Here is a 12,258-nt window from a genome sequence, read left to right as displayed (position 1 = left end):
CCACGGCCTATCCAATAAGAAGGCTTCATTAGTTTTATCTTTATTTCCCTGCCGTTCCGCTACGGCTGGGCCGAGCTGGGACACAGAGGGCCTTAGCAGGCAGGTCAGGGATCTGAGGGGGATTGAACAGGACTCCTCCTGGTTCGGTTTTCTCAGGTTTTATTGAGCTGAAACGATTGGTAGAGCAGAGCAGAGAAGTAGCAGAGGTTGATAAGGATGGGGGGGGTGAATCTGTAGTCAATTGGATTTCAAATTAGGGCTATGTGGTGCGTGTGCTGTGTTGTTGATGATGTACAGCTATCTTCTGTCACCTCCAAAGTGAATATCGGTACTGACTGAGCACTGCTTCCTTCCTGGAAGCTTTTTGAGAGGAGAGTTTGTGACGGGTAATGCTTGAGATCTAGTATCATTGCCATGCATTTAATCACTGTAGCGTTGAGGTACATTATGAAATTAAAACTTCATCCATGTTGAAAGCTTCTTAGCTTGAACCAAGGAACATTACAACCACTAAGGCCAATGAATTGCCAATGATTAAGGCTATATAAAACGTTGTTTTAGACTTCGCTGAAACAGCAGAGAGTAAGTCTTGTTCTTGTCAGGTGGGAACGAGGGACTTGTAACAGACATCACTCTCGCTGTTATTTCATAAGTGGACAAATCGGGTCAGATTGCTCTGTGTCTTTTCCCCACAAGAGAAAATAGCAAGCTGCCTGTAAATTGTTCTCTCCCCATTCTCTCTGTGATTCACTCAAAATAAAGTCTCCCTCTGTCCTGGCCACGTGACCTGCAGTGCTCATATTGTCAGAATACAGGCCTTCACCTCTGCATCAAGTCTATTTAATTGGACATCCACATCCCTATTATGGAAAGCAGCAATAGGACTCCTTGCCTGGCACACAAAGCGCTTATGGGAAATGAAGTCCTTATTGCCTCATGAGGTGGCCATTTTGAGGTCCACTCCACTGATTGTGTCATATAGGACTTCTCTTGGTGATTTATCTAAATAACCTGAGGGGCCATTTCTGGGAAGCTGTAGCAGGTGGTGTTAGAACAGTGCTCTGCACCTCCTGCTTATTAACCCTGAACCACAATGGCCGGGAGACTTGAGCCCACTGGCTCACAGTTGCATCACTTTCTCTGGCTTCACAGAAGAACACAAATGATGCAAATCATTCATGATTCAAAAGGAGAGAGAGTGGAAGTGGAAACAAGTATATAATTTTCTATTTTTGACACCATGTAGAAGGAAATTGGCTGGGATTTTTAAATTGGTTAACTTGACTCTATTAAAACATGTCGCTCATAGAAGTGGTAGCAAAAAGGTGTTATTTCACCCTTTTCAGGTAAAATGAATATATATATATATGCCATTTAGCTGACGCTTTTATCCAAAGCGACTTACAGTCATGGGTGACTTACAGTCATGTGTGCATACATTCTACGTATGGGTGGTCCCGGGAATCGAACCCACTACCCTGGCGTTACAAGCGCCATGCTCTACCAACTGAGCCACAGAATACCAATCTCAAGTATTGACCCACCTGTGGTGCCTTCGCTTTCTGCAAAGGATTCAAGTTTTCACAAGGTTTCACACTAGTTACGTGCAGTGGTAGAGATTGACGCCAGCCACAAAGAGGCATTGTACTCTATTTCATGCTGTTTCGTGCTGTTTCCGGTCCACAGTGGGACTGGAAGCCCTGGGACCTACTCTATAACAGCATGCACAGCTTTTCAGGTCCACAGTCCAGCTGATTTCACTCCTGGGGTCTGATTTCTACATGGGAACCCAGGTGTGTGCACTGCCCAGCCAATCAGCGATATTCATTATAGCGATTGCCACGGAGGAACTAAGCAGGACTGTTGAACTCAAGGGCGTTAGTGAGTCGTGCTCCCCAGCAATGCAGACTCATAACTGGCTTCCACTAAAACAACCCTGTAGCACCTGGAAACCTATAGGCCACAGTCCTCAGATCGATCAGTAGTTACCCTGGACACAGCACTAAGCCTGGAATTTGTCCATTTAACCCTTTATAATCTACGCTGGGGGGGGGGGACTAACTTATTTCATAGTTTTAGTTTGGCATTACTGCTATTAATTAACCAATGAAAAATGCATTGAATAACAGATTCACTACATGGAACAACAAATGTTCGTGAGAACACCAATTTTCAGGATGTCTCATGGTCTGACAAACACCACTCTAGCTCTGCCACCTTTCACTGCAGATATGGAAGGGCAATATCGACAGATGCAGTGGATTGAGAGGCAGCCCATGCAAAAAAAACAAATACTGTATCTCTAGCTTAAACAGGTATATTTTGATGGTGACTTTTTCAATGATGTTAATTCGATTTCCACAGTTGGCGTGGCAATTGTAGGCCAAGGGTTATAGTGGGTTCAGGGAGAGAGTGTGTACAGTATGTACAGTTCATGGAACAGCTTGAATTGAGAATAGTTAATAATATATGTCCTTTAGGAAGTTACTGGCAGCATACAGACAAACTCTCTCTCTCTCTCTCTCTCTCTCTCTCTCTCTCTCTCTCTCTCTCTCTCTCTCTTCTCTCCTGGCATGGCACCTGATATCTCCTCCAATCGTTTCCATATACTCTACTCCTTACTGTATCAGCAGTATGATGGTGGATGGGGGGATCAGATCATCTGAAATTGAATAATTTGGGTTGCAAAATTCTGGGAACATTCAATATATTCTTTGGTTTTCACGAAATCCCGGTTGGAGGATCCCCGGAATCAGGCGGGAATAAGCAGGAAATCTGGTATCCTCCAACCAAGATTTCTAGAAAACCAGGGAATTTATTGAGCGTTGCAAGAATTTTGCAACCCTAGGAATAATTCTGTGTGCAGAGCAGGGCATTATGTGTGTGGATGTAGGTGTGTGAATGTACGTGTGTGGATGTAGGTGTGTGGATGTAGGTGTGTGGAGGGTATAAGTAATTGCAACTGTTTCTCACAAATAGAAATGTTAATAACTTGCAAAGGCAGCAGGCAGATAAGGTTTTTTCCTCTGCTCCTCTACAGAGAGAGGGGGACGAGGACGAGGAGATGGTGAAAAGAGGAAGGGAGGGAGGAGAGAGGCAGGGGCTGTTGGAAGACACATTATTCTGTGCTGGTGCTCCTCTCGTAAGAGCCACTAGTGAGAAAGGGCCCTTCTCTGGCAGAACCTTCAAGACAGTAATTGAATTTGGTTGAATCCAGCGAGGGATAAATACAGGGACTAATAGACAGGGACTAATAGACAGGGACTAAGAGACAGGGACTAAGAGACAGGGACTAAGAGACAGGGACTAAGAGACAGGGACTAAGAGACAGGGACTAAGAGACAGGGACTAATAGACAGGGACTAAGAGACAGGGACTAAGCGACAGGGACTAATACAGGGACTAAGCGACAGGGACAGGGACTAATAGACAGGGACTAATAGACAGGGACTAATAGACAGGGACTAATAGACAGGGACTAATAGACAGGGACTAATAGACAAGGACTAAGAGACAGGGACTAAGAGACAGGGACTAATAGACAGGGACTAAGAGACAGGGACTAATAGACAGGGACTAAGAGACAAAGAGGGAGGGGGGTGAGGAAAAACAACTGGACAACAACTGCAGTCGACAGTAGATTCTATGGAGCTTCCTCCTTTTGCAGACCCTGCTAATTCAATGGTTATGGACCATCAGTGACTTGTTTGTTTGCGTCATCGCTGCAGCAGGGGGTCGGCTACACTGCACTACAACAGGGAGCTCATGTCAATTCTCATGCTCCCCTCCCACACTGTGGGCTGTGTAAATAGCTAGCACTTCTCTCCTCTCAGTATTGGGGAAAACACACTCTGAAATAACAAGAGGTTGATATTCACATATTAACCAGGATCCACTTGAAATCACTGATTATGAGAATTATGATGGTAAATGTTTTATACAAACAAGAGTAGCACTTAATTTTACGGCACATAGTTTCCCAGCTGTTTACTAAGCAATGGCATGGTAAATGGTCATTACACAGTAATAACCTAGGAATGACTGTTTTAGCGACCTATTCACAATTAAACAGACCTATCAGTGTATCACAGAACAACTACATATCTGCCTTGCATTTTCAATCCAAACCACTGCTACAGCAGAGAGCTTGCAGTTCCAGGAACATATTATGGTAATATTTTGAATTCTGTCATGTTTAATCCTATAATCCCTTATTTATTCTGTTTTTGATATACTTGGGACTATGATCAGTCTGCTGCAATACCACCTGCAGACGACTTCTTAGCTCATCAGTAACGATGCACTGAGGTAGACAAATATGCCTCTATTTGTTATTCAGGAATATTATTCAATATCACCAATTTCAAGTACCTCCTATTGCCTTTGAACACCATGTGTCTTCGTCTTCTTAAAAAAATGTTTTTGTATTTATTTCATGTTTATTTAACTAAGCAAGTCAGTAAGAACAAATTCTTACTTACAATGACGTTCTACTAAAAGGCAAAATGCCTCCTGCGGGGACGCGGGCTGGGATTAAAAATAAAAAATAAAATAAAAATATAGGACAAAACACACATCACGACAAGAGCGACATCACACCACTACATAAAGAGAGACCTAAGACAACAACACAGTATAGCAGCAACACATGACAACAACATGGTAGCAACACAACATGGCAGAAGCACAACATGGTAGCAGCACAAAACATGGTACAAACATTATTGGGAGCAGACAACAGCACAAAGGGAAAGAAGGTAGAGACAACAATACATCACCCGAAGCAGCCACAACTGTCAGTAAGAGTGTCCATGATTGGGTCTTTGAAATGGCGACATCATTTACATGCCATGCACTGGCGCCCAATCACAGTTATCACAGGAAGTAATCCTAGGCGATTGTATCTATTTAATCATTGTATGCTCTGTTTGTAAGAGAGGGACCACATCGAGAGTATTTTTGGTGGTAATGTTTGCAGCGACACGAGAGAGAACGCTAATTAAAATGATAAAATTTGGGTGTTGCTTTATCGTTTTAGTGCAGTGAGGGGGTGACTAGTGAAGCATCGTTAGCCAACTAGCGCCCGGCGCTACAATGGCCCTTTCATAGCGGGGTGGTTTGTGGTGGTGTCGTCATCCTTGGCTGCAGTCTAATCTGGAACTGACACACTAACACTGTCTCCTGAGGACTATTGTGGTTTACCGGGTTCCCCCCTCCAGAATCTGTGTTGTGTCTTTGTCAGGTACTAAATGTCAACGTGATGTTTTTAAACATTGGAAGCTACCACATGTCAATTGAATTGACAGGCATTGAAATGAGGGAGTTTGCCTCGTGAGATTATTGGCAGTCTTTGGGCTGCTTCTTTATTGGTTGTTAGATCATACAACCAACCCCAAAACAGTGGCCTACACCAGAGGAATTCAGATTAGAATTGATTATGTAAAGGATTAGGGAGCCGGTGAAATTAACATGTTAGTTAGCATGGCAACAAAGCCAGATATATTATTACTCACTACTTTGACACAGCTTCTTCTTTGATGAAGTTTGTTTTATATGGGTCCATGATGATAAATCCTTAAAGAGAGGAATAAAAAGAAAACTTTTGGAGAAGGGATTTGCATACGGGCATAATTTATTTGAAAGGCTAATTGCAGATTTGTAGGCAGCTGCAGAACATGATATCAAATATTTGTTTTCCCCGTTTTGATCTATGATCCAGATGAGTAAATGATGATTAAATTATTTGCACGTGGTGTAATCTGAAAGCCACATCTCATTCAAAACAACAGCTGTGTTTACACAGGCAGCCCAATTCTCATATTTTTTCAACTAATTCGTATTTCGACCAATCACATCTGATCTTTTCACATCATATCTTTTTCAGAGCTGATCTGAGTGGTCAAAAAAGCCTTTTTTGTCCAGGCCCTATTTTTTTTGTAGGGTCCTGTGCAGTTATAAATCAAACAAATACATGTGTGAACACCAAAGGTTTTTTTTTTTCAATTTCAATTTAGTGTAGAAGAAATAGTCAATCGTGCAAGAGTGGCTTCTACTTCTACTATCTTGTGTAATTCACCTTCAATATGGTGATTGGATGTAAATTCACCTTCAGAATCTTTTACTCATGACCTTTTACCTGGTGTGTTCCTTTCGGTACAACTAACTATGTTCTTGATTTGACCCTGAGCCTTACAATATGACTACATACATACGGTGCCTCCGTAAAGTATTCAGACCCCTGGACTTTTCCCACAAGGCGTTCCTTTACAACTTAACCTAAAATGTATTAAATTTTAAAAAATCCTCAGCAATCTACACACAATACCCCATAATGACAAAGTGAATAAAGGTTTAGACAGTTTTGCAAATGTATTAAAAGTTTTTAAAAAAACAGAAAAACCTTTATTTACATAAGTATTCAGACCCTTTGCTATGAGACTTGAAATTGGGCTCAGGTGCATCCTGGTTCCATTGATCGTCCTTGAGGTGTTTCTACAACTTGATTGGAGTCCACCTGTGGTAAATTCAGTTGATTGGACATGACTTGGAAAGGCACACACTTGTCTACATAACGTCCCACAGTTGACAGTGCATGTCAGAGCAAAAACCAAGCCATGAGGTCAAATTGTTTGTAGAGCTCCGAGACTAGATTGTGTCTAGGCACAGATCTGGGGAAGGGTACCAAAACATTTCTGCAGCATTGAAGTTCCCCTAGAACACAGTGGCCTCCATTATTCTTAATTGGAAGAAGTTTTGAACCACCAAGACTTTTCCTAGAGCTGGCCACCCAGCCAAACTGAGCAATCGGTGGAGAAGGGCCTTGGTCTGGAAGTGATGGTCACTGTGACAGACCTCTAGAGTTCCTCTGTGGAGATGGGAGAACCTTCCAGAAGGACAACCATCTCTGCAGCACTCCACCAATCAGGTCTTTATGGTAGACTGACCAAACAGAAGCCACTCCTCAGTAAAAGGCACATGATAGCCCACCTGGAGAGTGCAAAAAGGCACCTAAAGACTTTCAGACCATGAGAAACAAGATTTTCTGGTCTGATGAAACCAAGATTGAACTTTTTGGCCTAAATGCCAAGCGTCACGTCTGGAGGAAACCTGGCACCATCCCTACGGTGATGCATGGTGGTGCCAGCATAATACTGTGGGGATGTTTTTCAGTGGCAGGGACTGGGATACTATTCCGGATCGAGGCAAAGATGAACAGATCAAAGTACAGAGAGATCCTTGATGAAAACCTGCTCCAGAGAGCTCAGAACCTCAGACTGGGGTGACAGTCCAACAGCACAACAACCCTAAGCACACAGCCAAGACAACGCAGGAGTGGCTTCGGGACAAGTCTCTGAATGTCCTTGTGGCCCAGCCAGAGCCCAGACTTGGACCCGATCTAACATTTCTGGAGAGACATGAAAATCGCTGTGCAGCAAGGTTCCCCATCCAACCTGATAGAGCTTGAGAGGATCTGCAGAGAAGAATGGGAGAATCTCCCCAAATACAGGTATGCCAAGCTTGTACCGTCATACCCAAGAAGACTTGAGACTGTAATCGCTGCAAAAAGTGCTTCTACAAAGTACTGAGTAAAGGGCCTGAATAATAACATTACCATTCAAAAGTTTGGGGTCACTTAGAAATGTCCTTGCTTTTGAAAGAAGAGCACATTTTAGGTCCATTAAAATAACATCAAATTGATCAGAAATACAGTGTAGACATTGTTAATGTTGTAAATTACTATTGTAGCTGCAAACGGCAGATTTGTTATGGAATATAATAATAATAATAATATCTACATAGGTGTACAGAGGCCCATTATCAGCAACCATCACTCCTGTGTTCCAATGGCACGTTGTGTTAGCTAATCCAAGTTCATCATTCTAAAAGTCTAATTGATCATTAGAAAACCCTTTTGAAATTGTTAGCACAGCTGAAAACTGTTGTTCTGCTAAATTGTAATTATTCGCCTACCTCCTCATGCCTTGTGCACACAATGTATATAGTCTCTTTTTAAAAATAAAAAACAAACAAATTCTGCTGTGTTATTGACTTGTTTATTGTTTACTCCATGTGTAACTCTCTGTTGCTGTCTGTTCACACTGCTATGCTTTATCTTGGCCAGGTCGCAGTTGTAAATGAGAACTTGTTCTCAACTAGCCTACCTGGTTAAATAAAGGTGAAATAAAATACAAAATAAAAAGAAGCAATAAAACTGGCCTTCTTTAGACTAGTTGAGTATCTGCAGTATCAGCATTTGTTGGTTCGATTACAGGCTCAAAATGGCCAGAAACAAAGAACTTTCTTCTGAAACTCATCAGTCTATTCTTGTTCTGAAAAATGAAGGTTATTCCATGCGAGAAATTGTCAAGAAACTGAAGATCTCGTACAACGCTGTGTACTACTCCCTTTACAGAACAACGCAAACTGGCTTAACCAGAATAGAAAGAGGAGTGGGAGGCCCCGGTGCACAACTGAGCAAGAGGACAAGTACATTAGAGTGTCTAGTTTGAGAAACAGCCTCATATGTCCTCAACTGGCAGCTTCATTAAATAGTACCCGCAAAACTCCAGTCTCAACGTCAACAGTGAAGAGGTGACTCTGGGATGCTGGCCTTACAGGCAGATGTATTGGTGTTGCAGACTCTGGGGCCTTTCAGAACAGGTGTATATATACTGAGATCATGTGACAGATCATGTGACACTTAGATTGCACACAGGTGGACTTTATTTAACTAATTATGTGACTTCTGAAGGTAATTGATTGCACCAGATGTTATTTAGGGGCTTCACAGCAAAGGAGGTGAATACATATGTACGCACAACTTTTACGTTTTTTTATTTCACAAAAAAAAATAATAATAATAATTTCACTTCACCAAATTGGACTATTTTGTATATGTCCATTACATGAATACCAAATAAAAATCAATTTAAATTACAGGTTGTAATCCAACAAAATAGGAAAAATGCCATGGGGGGATGAATACTTTCGCAAGGCACAGTGAATGTGATATTTCAGTTTTTCATTTATTTATTATAATTTAGAACAACTTCTTAAAACCCGTTTTTGGTTTGTCATTACAGGGTATTGTGTGTAGATTGATGAGGGGAAAAAAACAATTTAATCAATTTTACAATAAAGTTGTAACCAAACAAAATGTTGATAAAGTCAAGGGGTCTGAATACTTTCCAAAGGCGCTTGTAACAAATACTGTACCTCCACTCACCCTTCAGTGGTTCTTGTTATTGATTGTTAGTGGTACAGCCATTCCTACTGGGCACATACTAGTTGAATCAATGTTGTTTCCACGTCATTTCAATGAAATGACGTTGAACCAACGTGGAATAGATGTTAAATTGACATCTGTGCCCAGTGGGCTGTTTCACTGTTTTAGATTTTATTTTATTTATTAATGATTGCAAGCATAAGGGAATGTATGTGGGCTTAAATATTTGTATGTTTGCTGCCATTTCCTAATAATATGTTTGCCTTGATGTTATACTCTATCATGATTTACTTCTTTTTGTTGTATTTCATCCTTAAACCATGAAGCAACATATTCAGGATACACCGTTTCCCTTCCAAATCTAATACATGAGGTGTTCCGTCATGATTGTGGTCTATAACACGCTGTGCTTTAGACAAAATGACTGTCTAGGAAGAGAGAGGGAGCTGTTGAAACCAGTTAAAGGGATCTATTGCGTTCAAAATAGTGGGGTGTACTTTGCTCGCTCTTTAGAGGCATAAAAACAAAAATGTCTGTTTAGATGTGTTTCTTGATTTATGTTTTGTCTACAAAGCGCTTTATCTTCTCTAAAGGATTTGTTCATTATTCTTACCTTTATGGATAGTCTCTAACCTCTCTCTCCTCTCCTCTAACCCCATAGGACACTTGGCCAGGTGAAAAATGAAAGCTCCCATCACACTCCAGATTCTTCTCTATGCTGCTGTGGTCCGAGGTTTCAAAACAGTGTCCAAGAGAGGCTCAGGTACGTCTCCATTGCTCAATTGTGTTAGCTGTTAGCTGTCTGTCACTCCAGCCCGGTGGTTGAACCTCTCCAGGTATTGGAATCATGGAGAGAAGAGAGTGTGATTGAGTCAACTTAACTGTGGTTGGTTGGAGTTGATGTTGGATGATGAATATTCAAAGGAAGGTCCAAATAGAATCTTCTGTTTTCCATCTACTTTTAAGACCAATGGCTTTTTTCCATGTTACATTTCTATTCCTGTCGATGCACTAATGCTAAGGATGTTAAATGCAAACAGCTAACTTTTGTGGTTCTATTGGCTTTTAGTTCTATTGAGTGCTGGGCTGCTATTTATTATGAACCATCTTCAGGTTGCCTTGGCATTTGTCAAATAAGCAGTATTACAGGCCCTGACATTGACAGATGGCATCTCCAGTTCAGAAGAGAATGTCTCTCTCATACACACTCACAGTGTCCTCTCTCCCCCCCTCTGTTTGTCTCTCTGTCTCTCTCTTTCTCTCCCTGTCCATCCCTCCATATCTCTCTACCTTCCCTGATGTGTGAACTTTAAGCCAACAAGAGAAGAAATTTGACTGTGATATAGATGAGAGTCACAATATTCACCCTATTGTACAACAAAACTTTTGATCAGCCTGCCACTCTGCTACACTAAGACAGCACCTTCAGCTGCAGAATGGGCTTTAGAAGAAACAGCATTGTGTGTTCTTTTGTAGTGGTCCATGGAACAGTTGGATAATGGATCTGTCTCTCAGCCTTTCCACATGTTTGCACACAAATGTTGCTTTAACAGCAGTCAACATTCCCTTTGCAATCTCAGAGTCAAGTGCTTTCAACAATGGATGGCATATGCCATTCATCCATACTCCTCAAATAATAGTCACTTCTCAGTTGAGGTCCTTCAGCATCCTGCATTTCACCACAGTTTCAATACAATTACCGTGGCTTTGTGTGATATATTGAGAGTCATAGCAAATATAGCAGTATATTGTGAAGTGGTATATGATGAGGACATGGCCATGTGTTCATTCTAGATATCAGTGGTATTACACTAAGGGATATCATTGGTGTTACAGTAAGGGATATCATTTGTATTACAGTAAGGGATATCAGTGATGTTACAGTAAGGGATATCAGTGGTATTACAGTAAGCGGTATCAGTAAGGGATATCAGTGGTATTACAGTAAGGGATATCATTGGTGTTACAGTAAGGGATATCAGTGGTATTACAGGAAGCGGTATCAGTAAGGGATATCAGTGGTATTACAGTAAGGGATATCATTGGTGTTACAGTAAGGGATATCAGTGGTGTTACAGTAAGGGATATCAGTGGTGTTACAGTAAGGGATATCAGTGGTGTTCCAGTAAGTGGTATCAGTAAGCGATATCGGTGGTATTACAGTAAGGGATATCAGTGGTGTTACAGTAAGTGGTATCAGTAAGCGATATCGGTGGTATTACAGTAAGGGATATCATTGGTGTTACAGTAAGGGATATCAGTGGTGTTACAGTAAGGGATATCAATGGTATTACAGTAAGGGATATCAGTGGTGTTACAGTAAGTGGTATCAGTAAGCGATATCGGTGGTATTACAGTAAGGGATATCATTGGTGTTACAGTAAGGGATATCAGTGGTGTTACAGTAAGGGATATCAGTGGTGTTACAGTAAGGGATATCAGTGGTGTTACAGTAAGTGGTATCAGTAAGCGATATCGGTGATGTTACAGTAAGAGATATCAGTGGTATTACAGTTAGGGATTTCAGTGGTGTTACAGTTAGGGATTTCAGTGGTGTTTCACTAAGATATATCAGTGGTGTTACAGTAAGGGATATCAGTGGTATTACAGGAAGTGGAATCAGTAAGGGATATCAGTGGTATTACAGTAAGGGATATCAGTGGTATTACAGTAAGTGGAATCAGTAAGCGATATCAGTGGTATTACAGTAAGTAGAATCAGTAAGCGATATCAGTGGTATTACAGTAAGGGATATCAGTGGCGTTACAGTAAGGGATATCAGTGGTATTACAGTAAGGGATATAAATTGTATTACACTAAGTGGAATCAGTAAGCGATATCAGTGGTGTTACAGTAAGTGGAATCAGTAAGCGATATCAGTGGTATTACAGTAAGGGACAGCAGCGTGTCCCAACTACCCCGCTGACGGCCAGATGGCCTCTATCTCTCTCTCTCTCTCTCTCTCTCTCTCTCTCTCTCTCTCTCTCTCTCTCTCTCTCTCTCTCTCTCTCTCTCTCTCTTGATCTCTTGAT

The 12,258-nt window shown here is 41.4% G+C and overlaps 1 protein-coding gene across 5 annotated transcripts in view; it reads left to right on the top strand.

Moving 5' to 3' along the window:
• The window catches only part of LOC118374172 (interleukin-1 receptor accessory protein-like 1), a 433,725-nt gene that overhangs the window by 9,959 nt on the left and 411,508 nt on the right, over nucleotides 1-12,258 (top strand). For all 5 annotated transcript variants that reach the window (XM_052499785.1, XM_052499788.1, XM_052499786.1 and 2 more), the window contains exon 2: nucleotides 9,888-9,989. In XM_052499785.1, the coding sequence (XP_052355745.1) occupies nucleotides 9,908-9,989 (82 nt within the window). In that variant the 5' untranslated portion in view covers nucleotides 9,888-9,907. The remainder of the gene's footprint in view (nucleotides 1-9,887; nucleotides 9,990-12,258) is intronic.

Source organism: Oncorhynchus keta, chromosome 37 (assembly GCF_023373465.1).
Source record: "Oncorhynchus keta strain PuntledgeMale-10-30-2019 chromosome 37, Oket_V2, whole genome shotgun sequence".
NCBI lineage: Eukaryota > Metazoa > Chordata > Actinopteri > Salmoniformes > Salmonidae > Oncorhynchus > Oncorhynchus keta.
The sequence above is the reverse complement of the archived record's forward strand: the minus strand, read 5'-3'. Positions and strand labels throughout refer to the sequence as shown.